The sequence below is a fragment of the Lepidochelys kempii genome, chromosome 15, assembly GCF_965140265.1.
Source record: "Lepidochelys kempii isolate rLepKem1 chromosome 15, rLepKem1.hap2, whole genome shotgun sequence".
Classification (NCBI taxonomy): domain Eukaryota; kingdom Metazoa; phylum Chordata; order Testudines; family Cheloniidae; genus Lepidochelys; species Lepidochelys kempii.
The window spans coordinates 1894350-1913174 of record NC_133270.1 but is presented as its reverse complement, the minus strand read 5'-3'; the positions used below and the strand labels follow the sequence as shown (position 1 = coordinate 1913174).

Genomic DNA, 18825 nt, shown 5'->3' with positions numbered 1-18825 from the left:
TGGTCACTTTAGATAAGCTAGTACCAGCAGGAGAGTGGGGTGGGGGGAGAGAAAATCTTTTGTAGTGGTAAACACCCATTTTTTCATGCTTTGTGTGTATAAAAAGATCTTCTACACTTTCCACAGTATGCATCCGATGAAGTGAGCTGTAGCTCACGAAAGCTCATGCTCAAATAAATTGGTTAGTCTCTAAGGTGCCGCAAGTCCTCCTTTTCTTTTTGCGAATACAGACTAACACGGCTGCTCCTCTGAAAGCTGCTAGATAAAAGCCTTTGGACTTGTAAGGTCAGTTAATTGGATCTGGGTGCCATTACGTGAAAGGGTGAATGGAAAGGACATGCTGGGCTCCACAGCCACTTTCCAGCATACACCTCCCTCCAAAGGAGGGCCCTGGCTCAGCAGATGTGGGGCGGTTCACCCTGGTTCCATCAGCAGGCTGGAGGACTTCCTGTTCCCAAGGATAGCGCCCAGATTCGCTGGGAACAGGACACCACAGCCAGGAACTGGAATTCCAACCTGGGCAAGGAAGGAGGGGTGGAGTTCTCCCTACACCAGTCTAGCCATGTGCTGACAGTCATGGTAACAGACACAACCAGGCATGATGAAAGGTCCCTCCCAGTGGCGTGCTGGGAAGGAGACCAGCAGCAGTCCCTCCCCGAGTGGCGGGAGGAATGGCTTGCAGGGGAGTGGGGCTTAAAACTTCAGATGTCTGAACATTGCCTTGGGACCCAGAGAGCAGCGCACATTGGTTTAGCTAGCTCAGTGTCTGTACTCTGCTCACCACAGGGGCACGGCTCAGCTATGCTGCGCTCTATAGTCATGTCTCCCCAGAACAGCGTTAGGGCAAAGGGGAGTTCCGTCTCCATGGCCCATTCATACAGAGCTGGGGACCCACAGATAGGAAACCATGCGCAGCCTTGTGCTGGTTCAGCCAGCTTCATCCATGTCCCACCGGTGCTCCCGACAGAGCTGAGCAGCCTGGGAATAGGGAAGCACCTGGGCTAAGAGCATGGCCTCGAACTGAGAGAGACAGAAAGAGGGACAGATTCCTTCGTGGGAACTGCAGAGACACCCCAGTGAATCTCACTCCTGTCTGTTCGCCGAGTCCTGTGCTGGCGGGGTCACTGGAGGGGGGAGATCTTCAGTGGGATCATGATCCGAGACTCCATGTTCCGAACCAGGGGGACTGCAAATCAAAAGGAACAATCATCACTGTGCATGGGAGCCCTGGGCAGAGGGGGCTGTACACACCGCTCCAGCTTTGGCCCCTTAGGAGCTCACAGCTACTCCACTCTACCAGCAGGAGGCATTGCAACACACTGATTCCAGGAGAGTTCTCGTTTACACTGGTTCCAGCCCCTCCCAGGAGGCGGAACTGAAAAGGAGTGTACAGGTGGAGTGCTGGCTGGAGAGGAGATAGGGTGTGCCACAACAGAACAGACAGACAGTCCAGCTGCTCCAGTGTCCTCTTTCCGGCTGTGAGCAGCCAATACGATTTCATAGGAAAGCATATAATCCCCACAATACACCTCACTGGGCAACACTATATCAGCGGGGGCTTTTCTTCCTGACCACAGCTGACAACTGGCTTCGGCCCTGGAACATGAGGATTAGAGCTCACAGCAGCAGCCCCACCGGAGAAGCACTCACCTGTGTAGTACACATTCTCATCCCAGCCTCGCTTCCTCCAGGCAGCGTTCCTTGTCTCCTCTCGGGACTGTAGGTCCTTGTAGGCTGAAAGAAGAAAACGCCAGGTGTGCACCCCCACATTTGCTGAGTTCTCCAGTGTTCGCTGCCACCAGCAGCTTAGCAAGAATTCCAGGCAAAAGGGAGCATTGCTGTGCGGGGCGGGACAGCCTAAGTCTTGGTGTGTCTCCATGGTGTGCTTTAATGCGGGGGGGGGTTGTGGGGGGGTGGAGTTCTTTGATAGGAGGATTGTGTACATGAATGCAGTGGAAGGGTCACTCTCCAGGAGCAATTCAATCCTACCAAGGATGCCAATGTTAATGGTGGGTTTTGTGATGAGGATAACTGTCCACTTCGAATTGGGCTGAGACCCACCAAACTCATTGCACATGGGTGATCTTCCACTGGAGAAGCGATGCAGCAGTGGCAAGGCTGGCCACATACACTTTGTTAGCTGCTCAGAAGTGGTTCGTCGCCATCTCAGCTGATTGCTTTTTGCAGGAGCTAGGGATTCTCCCCAGTGTCTTTCCATCAGATTTCAGTGCGAGTAACACCACTCTACCTCCCTGCACTTTCAACTAGATAAAGAGTTATTTTCAGTCCTTGTCCTAAAGTATTGTGTATGCTGCTGAGTGTTGTTAAACCAAGCTACCGTGTTCCACCCCAGAGTTGGCTGCATTTTGTTGGCCCTCCCTTTGGAAGCAGTTTGCAAAACACACAGGGATCCTTCCAGATGAAAGGTACAAAGGAAATGTACAATGTTCCTATTTTAAAAATCACATGTGTCTGCCCTAGTCAATTGGGCTGTGGTTGCCAAGCAGCACGGGTAACTAGACCTAGTAGGAAAATTTTGGATTAAACATTTTTTCCTTGGAATTTATGTTTTGCGGGACTGTGTTGATTTTGGTGGAATTCCACCAGAAACCAGCAAGAACCTGATGGAACCCTGCCTGCCATTGCAAACCTGGCTGTTTTCCTGCCAGCCTGGAGGACTGATAGAGAGCCCAGAGCCTAGGGATAGGTAGGTCTACACTGCAATTAACCACCCCTGAGTGGCCTGTGTCCGCTGACCTGGGCTACGCGGCTGTAAAATGGCGGTGTCGACTTTCAGGCTCAAGAAGGAGCCCGGGACAAGGATCTCAGAGCCTGGGCTCTAGTCCAAGCCTGAATGTCTACACTGCAGTGTTTGCAGCCCCGCAAGTCAGCTGACACAAGCCAGCCGGAGAGGTGTGTGTGTTAATTGCAACATAGACATACCCAGAGAGTTCAGACTCCCAGTTCCTCACTAACCAGGGTTGGCAGGGCTGTCAGGTCCCTGGCTCCCCATCAGCCCACCAGAGCTGCCCCAGAGCGGTGTGGAGATCGGGAATACAACTGTGTGGAGAATGTGTCTTTTTGTTCTGCGTTTGTACAGTGCCTAGCGCAATGGATTCCTGCTCCATGACCAGTGCTCCTACATGCTACGGCAATGCAGTATCAGAACTGAGCAATAACTGGGAGGTGTTTCGAACTGGAATCAAACCAAATTTTGAAATCTCAGACCCCGCCCTGAAATGGAATCCCTGCTCAGCTCTCATTGCTATGTACAAGTCAGGAGATACAAAATGTAATTGATGGGGCAGGAGCTTCTTTAAAGGCACTTGGTGATAATAAACCATCTTACAACGCTTTCAGCACTGCGATAAGGACCAGCCTCTAAAAGCAGCCAAGAGGGTAAAAACAGAGGCATGAAGGTAAAGGGGAGATGGTGTGTATGTGTTAGGAGGGCATCAGGGGAGGGAATAAGGGAACAAATTTAGGGCCAGCAAATCAAACTAAATCTCCCTTTTGGAACGGCCAGGGTCTGAAGTTGATTAAGTGGCGAGGGAGGGCCCATGGGAGTTTTATGCTCTAGGATGCATCCTCACAAAGGTGGGACCCTTGTGCTGCAGTGCTGGTAGAGCAAAGTTACCCACCAGCTGAAGTTCAGGCCAGATAATGGCTAATAAATACTCAAAAGGAAAAGGAAAGCCACCTACCCCAGAGGTGATGAACCACGTAGAGTTCTCCAATCTGGGAGAAGAACCCGCCCACCGCTTCCTGGTTTTTCTGACGGTATTTAATGGCCCGAGCCCTAGCAAAGACATAGGAGGAGAGAAGCAATCAGGTGGCATTGCTCTGGGACGCAACCAGCATTGCAAGAGGTGTTTTAAAATTTCCGTCAAATCCTAATTATCCAACCTCCTGCTATGCAAGTCTCCTTTAATGACCCCAGACTACTGGCTAGCTAAATGTATCTGTCACCCATGTGCAACAAGAAGTGGTCACGTGCACATTGCCAAGGTCAGCAGCAGGGCTTGAACTAGGAGACTTCAGCACAAGATGCACAGGCCTCGACCCTCAGAGCTACAGGAGAAACATCACCACCAGGGAAGAAGTAGCAGGCTGTTCTTGTCACCATAGCTGGGCACTAAAGGGCACCGTTCTCACACACATAGCATGTTATACGTACAGTCAGAACAGGTCAGGATTCTACCTGGCTCCTCCAGCTAAGAGGAAGAAATTAACAGCAAGAGAGAGAGAAAACAGAGCAAAGAAAGCAGAATGAAAATCCAACTGAGATTCGATGGTTAGCCACTTAAAGGTGGAAGGACGGTCTAATGGCTCAGGGACTTGCCTGGCCTAGGTCTCAGCAGACCTGAGTTCAATTCCTGGCTCCATCGTAGACTTAGGGCAAGTCACACCATCTAGCCTGCACCTCAGATCCTGTCTGATGGGGCTAACACGTCCATACCTTGCAAGAGGGGTGGGGGTGGAGGGGATGAAATCTGTTACCGATTGGACAGTGCTCAGATGCTACAGGGATGACAAGGACAATCTAAGCACCTAGCTAGAGTCTTACACATGCCATAACTTTGATTCAATAGCAGCCCCCACCTTGATATTAGTCAAAGAGATGCGTGTATCTTATTTTGGATACATGTAACTAAGACCTGGCCAATGCTGGCATGAAAAGATCAGACTGCTTTTGCCCAATGCAGACCCCCTTTATACACTACTACTGTCCATTTCTGCATCCAACAATAGTTCAGATCGTACAATACAGATACTCACCTCCCACTATAGGCCCAATCCTGCAGCCTTCCCTTGTGTCAGCTACCCACACTGGGACTGTCACCACAGGGGCAGGGTGCCTGCTAAGTTCTTTGTATCTACATTACAGTGGCTGCTAGAATTTCCAGCTGAGATCCAGACCTCCATTGGGCTAGGCACTGTATGAACACACAGTAAGAAACACTTCCTGCCCCAGAAAGGGTCTTTTCCGAATACCCATCCGAGGTAGGGAGGAAGCATTGTCTCCACATTACAGATGGGGAAACTGAGGCCCACAGATGTTACATGTCTGGCCCACGGTTGTGCTGAGAGTCTGTGACAGAGGCAGGAAATGGACCCAGCTCTCTCGAGTCCCAGTACTTTAACCATTAGGCAATCTGGAAGTCAGTGGAGTCACTCAGGAGTCTAGCGGGACCGGGCTTTCGATTATACTGATCTTCAGTACAGTGGTCTGTGTTATTTGCCACAGAACAGTGAGCGGATGGTACCCGTGGAAGGCCACTGCCTCAGCTGGAGCAGCAGCCAGCATCAAGCAAAGAGGTGAAAGGAAAGCTTGGTGCAGGGGAAAGAAAGAAGAATGCACTGGGCGTTTATTGAGGGAATTTCCTTCAGTGACCTCAGCGCACATATACAAAGTGGGTAAGGCTCCCAGCGGGGGAAACTGAAGCTGGAGAGATGAATTGTCTTGTCCAAGATCACTCAGCAGCTTATCGTGTGACCTTGAGCGAGTCACTAATGTGGCTCTGATCACATGCCAGACTGGTGACTTCTTGGGGAAGGGACGCTTTAGTACCCACATGTACAGTGCCGAGAACAATGGGGTCCTGCTCCCTGTTTGGAGCTGCCTTTGGGTTTTACCACATTACAAATAACAAACAACATACAGCATCATCAGGACTAGAACTTGGGTCTTCTGACTCTGACCCTAGTGCTCTAACTTCCAGCATCCCACTGCTTACATTCTCAACACAAGTGTTTAACGTTGTCTCTTTCAGCCTAGGGTGATACAAGGTGCTCACTGCTCTGCTTTGGGCCTCGCTTATGGGGCTCATGGCATTCAAGAGGCAGTTCCAGGGAGGTTAGATTTCAGTTAAAGCTGGATGGACTGGCACTACATAAGAACGGCCAGACTGGGTCAGACCAAAGGTTCATCTAGCCCAGTATCCTGTCTTCCAACACTGGCCAATGCCACATGCCCCAGAGGGAATGAACAGAGCAGGTCACCATCAAGTGACCCATCCCCTGTTGCTTATTCCCAGCTTCTGGCAAACAGAGGCTAGGGACACCATCCCTGCCCATCCTGGACCTATCCTCCATGAATTTATCTAGTTCTTTTTTGAACCCTGTTATAGTCTTGGCCTTTACAACATCCTCAGGCAAAGAGTTCCAGAAGTTGACTGTGCATTGTGTGAAAAAATACTTCCCTGTGTTTGTTTTAAACCTGCTGCCTATTCATTTCATTTGGTGACCCCTAATTCTTGTGTTATGAGAAGGAGTAAATATGACTTCCTTATTTATTTTCTCTACACCAGCCATGATTTTATAGACCTCAGTCATATCCCTCCTTAGTTGTCTCTTTTCCAGGCTGAAAAGTCCCAGCCTTATTAATCTCTCCTCATACGGAAGCCGTTCCATACCCCTTATCATTTTTGTTGCCCTTTTCTGTACCTTTTCCAATTCCAATATATCTTTTTTGAGTTGGGGTGACCAGACCTGCACATGGTATTCAAGGTGTGGGCATACCATGGATTTACATAGGGGCAATATGCTATTTTCTGTCTTATTATCGATCCCTTAATGATGCCCAACGTTCTGTTGGCTTTTTTGACTGCCGCTGCACATTGTGTGGATGATTTCAGAGACCACAATGACTCCAAGATCTCTTTCCTGCGTGATAACAGCTAATTTAGACCCCATCATTGTATATGTATAGTTGGGATTATGTTTTCCAATGTGCATTACTTTGCATTTATCAACATTGAATTTCATCTGCCATTTTGTTGCCCAGTCACCCAGTTTTGTGAGATCCTTTTGTAGCTCTTCGCAGTCTGCCTGGGACTTAGCTACGTTGAGTAGTTTTGTATCATCTGCAAATTTTGCCACCTCACTATTTACCCCTTTTTCCAGATCATTTATGGGTCCCTGTCCAGCCAGAGACCCCTGCAGATCTGGGCTTTGTTCCCACTCTGCACAGCACTGGGATTGCTCTTCAGGAATACAAAGAGGCTTGAAGATTCGATGCTTACCAGTTATTCCCCCACTCGATCATGGTCCCTGGCTGGAAACAAAGAGAAGGAATTAAAACCATGTCACGATTGCTTTTATCCTCTGTAAACTGGGGATCAAGGTCTTTCTCAAGCTCTGCTTGCCCACCTGGGCCAGAAAGGAATCCCACACCCTCACCCACCCTGTACAGCAGGGCAGAGCTGACGAGCTGCAGTAACAGAGGTGCTCATTCCCCCAGAACATCAGGCATAGGCCACTGCCAGACCAGGAGAGCAGATCAAATGGTCTGCGCCAGGTGGGCCCACCTAGATGCTCACCCAGTGCTCTAGACTATTGCTGTTGCATATGTGGGGGTGCTGGAGACTCAATAAAGAAGGAGCTTTGAGTGAAAATGCTCCTGTTTGTACCAGTCATTTGTCAGATGGAAGAGCTGTGTCCCCCACTGATTTAGTTCCTGACACTGTCTGGAAGACAAAGATGAGTCACCAGGGTTTGGGGTTCAGCTACCCCTGGGTAACAAGGCCTGCTCCGGGTACCTGCCTGTGTACAGGTCTAAAGGCAGTGCTGCTTCATTGCTCTATTGTCCTCAGCCCAGCTGCAGGGTTAGCAGCCCCAAGCAGCCCTGGGCACTGCTCCCCCACGTGGCTCAGGAAGGAGAGATTCACCTTTAGCTTGTACGTTCTCAGCTCGTAGATGTTGGGCCCGACCCGGGGCAAAGGCTCATTCCAGAAACTGAATTCCAGGAGTAACTGGTTCCTGCGAGACAGCAGCATTTTACTCCTCTCCTTGCGGAACTCCAGGTACTCCTGCAAAGAACAACAGCTGAGGGAAGCCGCTGCCCCCAGGGGCTGGGAGCATGAATCCCAGCAATGGCGCACTAGGGTTCCACTGTGCCCAGGGGCTCGGAGTGCAAATCCGGGCCTTAGTGCATCATGGGTGGGAAGGAGCATTGCCTGGAGCACCTGCAGGGGGAAGAAGGGGAGGCAGGGGGCTGCCAGCTGGGGAAGTGACATGGTGCCCATGGCAGGGAGATTGCAGTCCCTGGGCAGGGAGCGAGTGCATAAGCAGCACCGTGGGGGGTCACATGGCAGAGCTGAGGCGGAATTACGGTTAGGATGAGTTGCGGTGAAGCGTGCGGTACCTTGTTCTGTTTCAATTTGTTCATACAGTCCATGAGTGCCGGGTACCCGCCGGAGAAACGCCACAAGTGCACTGCAACGAGAGAGTCAGGCCTGGCTGGGAGTCCTTGTGAGGTGAACACGAGTGGTCAGCGGCTTTCCAGGGACCCAGGCACTCCACCCAAGCTGCCTCATGCGCCAGGGCTAATCCCACCTGACTTGCAAATTCCACCCTGTCTCTCAGCCAAGGTCAGAGCTGCTAGGCGACCTGCCCAGCAGGATCGGAGGAAGTCAGAACATACACACTACGACCCACGGCCATCTCTCCAAAGCTAGGCCTCCTTTCTGGGCTAGTCTGGAGCAATGCTGCAGCCCTGACCTTCACCACCAATTTCACCCTCCTTGGCATACCGCACGCTGGGCAAGGAGGATTTTCTGCATGACTTTACTTTGTTGCTTCTGATTTCATCTGTGCTATCAACCCTAAGCACAGGAGAGGCTGATGGGAGCTGTGGAGAAGGGGTGCTGGGTTAGCTTCTCCTTCTTTACAGCCAGAGACCTAGGTTCAAGACCCAAGTGACAATGAGTCAGCTGGACCAAAAGCCGAGTTTGCCCACATCAGAAAACCACCCATATGATTTGACATGCTGACAGCGTCTGCTCAAGATAAAGCCTGGCAGTAAAAGAGCAGGGGGGATTCTGATCAGCAGAGCTAGGGCAAAGAGAACTGAGACTGGAGGGGCAGGGAGTGGTGCAGGTCAGGACTGAGGTGCGTTGAAGAGCTGTGTGCAAAACAGACCTGGAATAACAGGGGGAGCTATGCGTGGGGCTGGGGTGCATTGGCAGAGCCATATGCAAAGTCCTTGTAACATACGTGGCTCGCGGCAACACGTTTATTCCGGGAATATCAAACTCCCATGCTGTGAAGAAGAGATTAATTTCTAAAACCTGAGAGGGGATTTTCAACGTATTTAGCTACACACAGTTCAGGTCTCCATCGCACGCCCCAAGTCAAGGTGCCCAGCTCTTGGTAGGACAGGGAACGTGCCTCCCGAGCTGGCTGCACCTTGGGGCACCAAAACCGTGGGCAATGCCCCCTCCTGAGCCCACAAGTCCTGTCCGGCGGCTGCCTGCTCACCTGCCTGGTCCTGTTCTCCGTACCACGTGTTCCAGTTCCCAACCAGGTCACACGGGTAATCGGTGTCCGAGTGCAGATTGGGCAGCACCTCCTCCCTGCAGAGGATGCAGAAGGGTCAGAGGGGCAATGCCCATGGGTGGCTCGGACTGCCCTGCAGAAGAACTGCATTTAAGGTCCTTCCTCCCACTGCCCAGGCTACGAGGGACTGGGCAGATGGGGAAGCAAGAGGCAGAGACCTGAAGCTGGCAGAGGGAGGGGTGGTATTTCTCCTCACCTGTCCAGCTAATGGGGGGTTGCACCAGCTGCCACTCCAAGGCAGACTTCAGAGTGTGCTGGGGCCTGGGGTCAGGGTGAGAGAACACAGGGCTCTGGAAGTGACCAAACACTCCCCCCTTACGGAGGTAACGGGCCAGTCTCCACCCATGGCCCCCCTACTCGCCCCTCCAACCCAGCCGGGAATGTCTTAGGCATGAACTGGAGCAAAGTGCTGGTTGCTAGGGATGAGCCGCACCACGTGCAACACAGTGAGTCAACTCAAGCTGACACACTCCTGCTTCCTTTGGCAACCCTGAAACCAAGGCCCTGGAGACAGCGAGAGGGACAAGGGATCCACTGGCCCCATAGAACATACGAACGGCCAGACTGGGTCAGACCAAAGGTCCATCCAGGCCAGTATCCTGTCCACCGACAGTGGCCAATGCCAGGTGCCCCAGAGGGAATGAACAGGACAGGGAATCATCAAGTGATCCGTCCCCTGTCACCCATTCCCAGCTTCTGGCAAACAGAGGCTAGGGACAATTCAGAGTCCGTGAACTTGGGGTTCACGTGACAGGGAAGGAAGATGGGATAGAAAGAGGAGCAGGGACTGGGGAATGAACATGGAGCTGCAGAAGGAAGCTGAGAGGCAGAGCTGGGGCTCTCACATCCGCCTGCTGAGGGTCTCAAAGCACTTTGGAAACGCACAGGAATGAGACCCCACAGCCGAGCGAGGGGTGAGTCAGAATCCTCTCCCCTATTTTACAGACAGGGAAACTGAGGCACAAAAGGGGAAGTGATTTGCCTAAGGTCACACAGAACCCAGGAGTCCTGACTCCCAGTCCTGTGCCTTATCCACAAGGCCCTTCCCCTCCCTACCCAGGGGCCCGTACAAGGAACAGCTCCATCAGTCAACCCCGCTAGAACCTATTGCACAGGTGTGTGTGTGGGGAAGATACACTCACGTCAGGCTGTTGTAAGCGTCCAGGCATTCGGGCTTCACATTGTGAACTGCAGCAGGGAAACAGACAGAAAAGTCACGTCAGCAGGGCAGAAATTCAGCCCCAAGCCCCAAGGAACACAAGGGCAGGGCTAAGAGCAGCCAGCCATCTTTCTGGGCTGGGCAAAGCGATATGCGGGTGTCTGGCCTCCATGCAGCTCTCACCCTCCGAGCAGTACACTGCTTTCATATGCCCACCGCCCCCATGATTCTCTGCATAACCCTGGTTCTAACGCACAGCGGGGTCAGGCCCTGGAGACCAGGAACCAACCTCTGACTTGGCACGACTGCCAGTCTCAGCTTCAAGATGACCAGGAAGTGAACAGCAGGGGGTGCTGCAGGGCAGGACTAAGGTGCATTGGGGGAGATGGGCAGGACTGGACAGCAGGGGCATGCAGGGCAGTGTGATGCACGAGCAGAACCTGTGTGTGCGTACAGACGCCGTATCCCCGAGAAGGTTTATTTACCTCCTGGGCCAGCTGGGTGATTTGCCAGCCAGATCCCCTCCCACATCGCCCCCAGCTAAGAGGGCAGAGGAGCCCTCCACACCCCCCGCTAACACCCCCCCACGGGGCCAGCGTTAAACACACACAAGGCAAATATCTGCTTGGGGCCCTGCTATGCTGCAGCTCACTGCATGGCCCATCTCTCCTGCAACCGGGGGCAGGGGGAGGCGTGGCAATGGAGGCACTCCCCCAACGGGATTGGCCTGTGGGGGTCTCAAGGCCCACCGCCAGCAGACAGGAGCCCCACAAATGACAAGGCTATCCCTGAACACAGGCCACCCCCCCGACACTGGTGTGCAGATTGCAGTGGCCTGGAAAGGAACTCAGGAGAGGAGCCAAGGGAGGGATAAGGAGAGGGGCAGCTCACACTGGATCTTGTACAGGTTGCTGGTTTCTTTCTTCGACAAGAGTGTGGAATGAGCGTCTGTTCGGGGATCCACTTTGTGGACAAAGAGTGAGCGGAACCAGCTGCCCTCGTTGTCCCTGGAGTATCCCCTGGAAGAAGGCGCAGAGGTCAGCAATGGCCGAGATGGGCCGAGGTGTAGAAGGGAGTGAATACAGGGCTGCAGTCAGGCCCTCTCTCTCTGGCACCCACAGGCTGTCAACAGCAATAAAAGGCATCTGCCATGCACTGCTGGGTTCCCTCGCGGTCTAAAGTCACTGCCCTGATAGATGCCCTGGAGAACCGACCTACACCCTGCCAGAAGCATTGTCCCAGTAGCCAGGAGCAGGTAACTGAACAAGGCCAGATGAGGAAGAAAACCCATAACACAGCCATCTAACTGAACTAGTCTTGTTACCTGTGTAAGGAACCAGCCCTCTGAGAACACCGAAATCCTCAGGGGATCAGAGCGCAGGGCACTGGCAGCGAGCAACATGTATCCCTCCTCCAAACTGCCCTCCCCCCGGCATTCAGGAATTCAAATCCCCCACCCGCACTGGATCAGGCTAGCTCGCGCAGCACCTCCAGAGCACGCTGGCCTATTTGTTGACGCAGGGTTTTGCCACAGGCGGGTAGGGTCCAAGGCTCTTTTCGCGGGGAATGTGCCGAATCCGCTATCTGACACTGAGGCTGTTTGCTGCTTTAGTCCAGGGGTTTTAATTGGGTCCACTTGCTTAGATAGGAGGACAAGCGCATTTTCTCAACCAAAAATAGACAGACATCGATTGCCACAGGCTCAAAAATACTTACACGTAAAACACAGGAAGTAACATTTCTTCAAGGAACCCTTGGTAATTAACAATTGAGGTCCTAATAGCAAAGAACTGGGATTAAAAAAATACCACAGGGTTTCAAAACTCCACTCCCCAGTGCCAACAGGAAGGGCGGCATCCCAGCCGAGGAGAATGCGAAGCACTAGCGTACGTGGGCTTGGCTGCTGCAGCTCCCTTTCGGAGTCTGGCAGCAGAGGCCCTGCAGGCAAGGTCTGCGCGCCTGTCTAATCTGTGGCTCTTCAGGGAAACGAGCACTGCTTCCACGTGGTACGGCATAGAGAGCCCTGTGCCAGAGACACTTATCAGGCTGCCTCCTGTTCAAGCCCCTCGGACACAGGGTGCGCCACCTTTGGTCCAAGACCTGGTCTAACAAGCAACTGCACAGTGGCCTTTCCGAACTCTTCACCTGCACAGGCAAAGTAAGAGGCTGTCTCCAGGGCTGAACTCACAAGGGGGTGAAAGGTGCACGCAAGTGGGATATGGGTACTCCTCTCAAAGTCTGCCCCTAATCCCAGCAATTCATCATTGGTGAAACAAATCAACAGTGTGGGAGTGAGAGCGACATTTATAGTGCTGTTGGGCTTCAGTGCTAATGACTCAGGAAGCACCTCTCTCTCTGAGCTATCGTTGCAGGCTGGCTGCAGACTCAGGAAGACAGTGCTGCATCAGGACACCTTTGGAAAGTTATCTTCACAACCATAAGGGCCGGAACTCTCCTGGAGGTGCCAGAGCAGTGGTGCCATGGTGCACTGAAGCAGACACAGATCCCTCTCCCCCCGTCTGTCCCTCCCATGAAAATCGGCAGAGATGCACAATTTGTGCCTGGCGAGACCTTTGCCCCAATGCTACAATCTCTAGTAATGCATTAACATCAGAGATAAAGATAAATAACCCTTCTCCTGGCTTCAAACAAACCTCCCAGATGCTTCCTGAACATTTCAAACCTCCACCTGGCCCCCTCCTCCATCCTTCCACCCTCCGAGTCCTAATAATCCAGAGCAGCCGGGAGTGACCCCGCACCGAGGGGCTGAGCTGCCCATCAATCCCTTACCACATCATTGTTGCAAAGGGCTTTGAAATCTATCTGGATGGGCAGGATCATTTACCATTAATCTGGGGGCTCTATTCTGCTGCAGATCTGTTATGCCCAGCTTAGGGGCTGCAGGCCTTTCTCCTCTTACTCCTTTGATTTCAGTGCAATTACTCCAGACTTGGAGGGCAGAATCAGGCCCCTTGGTTTAAGTGTAAATGACCCCTGTGTTTCCAAGTCGGCTCCTAGAGGAGCCCCCATCTGTCCCGCTCCCCTCAATTGTATCAAACTCATGGAAATTGATTCATTCTCTTTCCTAACACTACAGTACCCTGGGACAAGAGCACATGGCGTGGCATGCCCTACCCTCTGGGCCCAACCCTGGGCATTGGAGAAGGGGCCACTTGCAGCTAATTGTTGGCCTTTCAAGCATGCAGAGCTCAGTCTGAGCTTGGGGCTGCCCTTCCCCAGCCATTCAAACAGCTTCCTCCGATCCTCCAATTTAGTGTGGGGATTTTGCAAACTCAGATACTAAAGTGCCTTAGGTAACCAGAGGACAATGCTCCCAAGCCACTCCCAAGCCAAGAGCAAAAGGTCACAGTGATGAAGGGGAGAGACAATGGGGGTGCAGAGGTCCAGGGTAGGAGTGGGAAATGGGGAGGGAAGATGATGACACAGAGGCCAGGGGAGAGGTGACAAAGGGCCCACAGTGGCGCTAATGAAGGGACAGGTGCGGGGATGATGGGGAGGGCCCGGTGTCCCAGGTGTGGAGAGGCCCTTGGGAGAAGTGATAGATGGAAAGGGACACAGATGGGGGACATTGGAAGGGGTGGCACAGGGGCCCGAAGCAAGGGGGGTATGAGGGGCAGGGATGGAAAGGACGGACACATTGGGGGGCAGGGGCCTGGGGTAACGACAGTATGGGGGCACAGGGGATGAATAGGTTGGGGGGCCGGAGGCGATGGGGGCGCCGGGGACGGACACGTCGGGGCGCGGGGGCCGGAGGCGATGGGGGCGCCGGGGACGGACACGTCGGGGCGCGGGGGCCGGAGGCGATGGGGGCGCCGGGGACGGACACGTCGGGGCGCGGGGGCCGGAGGCGATGGGGGCGCCGGGGACGGACACGTCGGGGCGCGGGGGCCGGAGGCGATGGGGGCGCCGGGGACGGACACGTCGGGGCGCGGGGGCCGGAGGCGATGGGGGCGCCGGGGACGGACACGTCGGGGCGCGGGGGCCGGAGGCGATGGGGGCGCCGGGGACGGACACGTCGGGGCGCGGGGGCCGGAGGCGATGGGGGCGCCGGGGACGGACACGTCGGGGCGCGGGGGCCGGAGGCGATGGGGGCGCCGGGGACGGACACGTCGGGGCGCGGGGGCCGGAGGCGATGGGGGCGCCGGGGACGGACACGTCGGGGCGCGGGGGCCGGAGGCGATGGGGGCGCCGGGGACGGACACGTCGGGGCGCGGGGGCCGGAGGCGATGGGGGCGCCGGGGACGGACACGTCGGGGCGCGGGGGCCGGAGGCGATGGGGGCGCCGGGGACGGACACGTCGGGGCGCGGGGGCCGGAGGCGATGGGGGCGCCGGGGACGGACACGTCGGGGCGCGGGGGCCGGAGGCGATGGGGGCGCCGGGGACGGACACGTCGGGGCGCGGGGGCCGGAGGCGATGGGGGCGCCGGGGACGGACACGTCGGGGCGCGGGGGCCGGAGGCGATGGGGGCGCCGGGGACGGACACGTCGGGGCGCGGGGGCCGGAGGCGATGGGGGCGCCGGGGACGGACACGTCGGGGCGCGGGGGCCGGAGGCGATGGGGGCGCCGGGGACGGACACGTCGGGGCGCGGGGGCCGGAGGCGATGGGGGTGCCGGGGACGGACACGTCGGGGCGCGGGGGCCGGAGGCGATGGGGGCGTGGGGGCCAGAGGCAATGGGGGTGCCAGGGACGGGCACGTCAGGGCGCCAGGGCCGGAGGCAATGGGGGCCGGAGGCGATGGGGGCCCAGGGGGCTGGAGGCGATGGGGATGCCGGGGACGGACACGTCGGGGCGCCGGGGCCGGAGGCGATGGGGGTGCCAGGGACGGACACGTCGGGGCGCGGGGGCCGGAGGCGATGGGGGTGCCAGGGGGCCGGAGGCGATGGGGGTGGCAGGGACGGACACGTCGGGGCGCGGGGGCCGGAGGCGATGGGGGCCGGAGGCGATGGGGGCGCCGGGGGCCGGAGGCGATGGGGGCGCCGGGGGCCGGAGGCGATGGGGGCGAGGCCGGAGCCGGGGGCACGGGGCTCACCGGGCTCCGCTCAGGGCCAGGCAGGGTCCCCGCAGCAGCCGCCGCAGCGCCGGGCTCCCGCCCGCCCGCGTCGCCATCTTCGCGCTGCGGAGGCTCAGCCGCAGCCCGGCGGTGCGCGGCGCGGCGCGGCGCCGGGGCGGGGCCGGGGCAGGAGGAGCCCGCAGCGCCCGAGCCCCTCAAATACCCTCCCCGCGCCCCATTGCCTTTCGTGGCGCAGCCCCGCCCCGGCTTACCCGCCCCCCAGGGTTGCCATTCACAGCACAGACCCAAACATCCCAGCCCCGCCCCTTCCCCAGGCCCCGCCCCCTCACGCCCCTTCCCCAGGCCCCGCCCCTTACCCAGGCCCCGCCCCCTGGTCACGACGTTCCGCCTCCCTCGGTGGTTCACTCACTTTCACTGGGCCGGGGCTGGGGCCGGGGTTGGGGCGCAGGGTTACCTGGCACAGCTCCCGGTCAGCGGTGCAGCGGGTCCAAGGCAGGCTCCCTGCCTGTCCTGGCACCACGCTGCGCCCCGGAAGTGGCCAGCAGATCCGGCTCCTAGGCAGAGGCGCGGCAGGCAGCTTTGCGCGCTGCTCTCGCCCCCCCCCAGCTCCCATTGGCCAATGGGAGTGGGGAGCCAGTGCTCGGGGCAGCACGTGGAGCCCCGTGGCCCCTCCCAACCTAGGAGCCGGATCTGCTGGCCGCTTCCAGGGCACAGTGCGGTGCCAGGAGAGGTCAGGACTAGCCTGCCTTAGCCCCACAGCACCGCTGACTGGACTTTTAATGGCCCGGTCGGTCGTGCTCACTGGAGCTGCCAGGGTCCCTTTTCGACAGGGTGCTCCAGTCGAAAACTCGACACCTGGCAACCCTACCCCCCACTGCCCCATTTGACTCCTACACACGCCCTGTCCCTAGCAGCCTCCTGCCCCCACCTCTCCCCTCCCTGCCTGGGTTATACAAACCTTTGTCTCACCAGGGCTTTCTTATCCTTCCCCAAAGCACCAAGCCTGGGTCCACTCCCCCTGCTCAGTCCCGCCTGCCTTAAGCTGTTCCATTCCCTACTCTGCCCACCTGTGACCTTGCAGCACCTAATCCCCAGAGCCACAGTGCAACAAAGGGGTCAGGGTGACCAGATACAAGTGTGAACAATAGGGACAGGGGTTGCAGGTAATAGGTGCCTATATAAGAAAAAGCCCCAAACCCCCTTGGGACTGCTACCTGATGTGCCAAGACTACTTGTGCTCCTGCTTTCCTGTCCTGTCAGCTTAGGACTTCAGTGCCCTGCCTGGTTTGAGCCAGACCCGCTAGCCTGCTGCAAACTCAGACCCAGGTCTGAACCACGTCCCCTAACAGCTGTAGGCTTAACTGAAAGCAGCTTAAGAAGAGTTCCTGCCTTTAACACTCAGATGCCCAACTCCCAGTGGAGTCCAAACCCTAAATAAATCAGTTTTACCCTGTATAAAGCGTATACAGGGTAAACTCATAAATTGTTCGCCCTCTATAACATTGATAGAGAGATATGCACAACTGCCCCCCCCCCCAGTATTAATACATACTCTGGGTTAATTAATAAGTAAAAAGTGATTTTATTAAATAAAGAAAGTAGGATTTAAGTGGTTCCAAGTAGTAACAGACAGAACAAAGTGAATTACCAAGCAAAATAAAATAAAACCCGCAAGTCTATGTCTAATCAAACTGAATACAGATAAAACCTCACCAGTTGCAGTAAGCTTTCTTTTACAGACTAGTCTCCTTCTAGTCTGGGTCCAGCAATCACTCACATCCCCTGTAGTTACTGTCCTTTGTTCCAGTTTCTTTCAGGTATCCTTGGGGGTGGAGAGGCTCTCTCTTTAGCCAGCTGAAGACAAAATGGAGCGGTATCCCAGGGGTTTAAATAGACTTGCTCTTGTGGATGGAGACCCCCTCCTCTCTCCTATGCAAAGTCCAGATACAAAATAGAGTGATACATGCATACAAATAGGATTAATAGATTCAGTAGATCATAACCTTTACAGAGATATATTACATGGCATATGTAGCATAAATCACATTCTAGTTATGTCATATATACATTCATAAGTATATTTCCATAAAGCCTTATGGGGGGCACCGTCACAGTGACCAGATACAAGTGTGAACAATTGGAAAAGGGGTTGTGGGTAATAGGTGCCTATATAAGAAAAAGCCCTGAATATATTGGGACTGTAACTATAAAATCAGGACATAAAAGCAGCCTGTGGGCAGAAAATCCACTCCACCAGCCCTCCACAATACCAGGAGAATGGAAATGCTCAGAAAACTTCTCCAGGCCCCATTCCATCTTGCCTTCCAGCTGTGCAACCACACCAAGCCCAGCAAGGTTACTCGAGTCCTCATTTCGAATTCAGCCTTGCCGCTGGACCTCTGTTCAGTGTTGGTGATGCATGAGCCAGAATAGCCTCTAGCTCCCTCTGCTGGAGCTGAGCTGGCTGCAGGGCTCACAGGTCAAAAAGTAGTGAACCCTTACACTTGTACCTCCTGTGTGTGCAGATGTTTCTGAACATGAACCAGGCAGATCTGCTGAGTTAGAAGGTGACAGTATACTTACCTTGTGAGAGTAAAGCTACACTTGAAGATGATCAAACATACCCTAGACCCCAGTCCTGCACAGATCCACGTGGTCAGTGTGATATTCTATACCTTGGGGGAGCACCCTGTAACCCCCATATTCCTTATTTATATATAATTGTGATATTGCATATAAAGCAAGATGTGAGGTATCAGGAGAAAGGTTATGATCTGCTGAAAGTCACTGTTGTATCTAAATATGTATATCATTAGTGCACATGAAGTTATGAGATTGTGTTGTATGGTTATCACTAAAATATGCTGTAAATTGGGGAATCGGCCAGATGTTAGTTCCACAGAGACAACAGCAAGGAAAGTAAACAATGCCCAGGAGGGTGTTGAACAACCATCAACAGCCATTGTCCAGCAAGGGAGCTACAATGCAATGACTCACCTGCATAAGGCCATCCCAGGGAATTGCTCAACCTTGCCTGGGGACTTAGCAATGCCCACCAGACATGCCTGGACTTGTGTTCTCCAAGCACATGGGACTAAGGGTATAAAACAGAACACAGTGGCCCCATGCTTCGCCTTTTCTCCTCCCCCGACCTATGTTGCAAGCAACAATGCCACTGAGAAGACTGAAGACTCCAACAGAGGAGACTGGCCCAGGTTTCAAGGGTGAAACCTGTGTACCATGAACTGCAATATCCAGTGGGGTGAGAAAAACTGCTTAATCCAGATATTGCC

At 54.9% G+C, this 18825-nt stretch overlaps 1 protein-coding gene across 1 annotated transcript; it reads right to left on the bottom strand.

Moving 5' to 3' along the window:
• Positions 1–229: 229 nt before the first annotated feature.
• On the bottom strand, positions 230–15758 carry NIPSNAP1 (nipsnap homolog 1). Its single transcript, XM_073312585.1, has 10 exons — positions 15551–15758; positions 11390–11517; positions 10482–10527; positions 9262–9356; positions 8147–8217; positions 7671–7811; positions 7026–7057; positions 3705–3799; positions 1651–1734; positions 230–1186 (listed from the first exon to the last, which is right to left on the bottom strand). Exons 1-10 carry the CDS (start codon positions 15625–15627, stop codon positions 1122–1124), a joined length of 834 nt encoding a protein of 277 aa, XP_073168686.1. The 5' UTR covers positions 15628–15758; the 3' UTR covers positions 230–1121.
• Positions 15759–18825: the final 3067 nt, after the last annotated feature.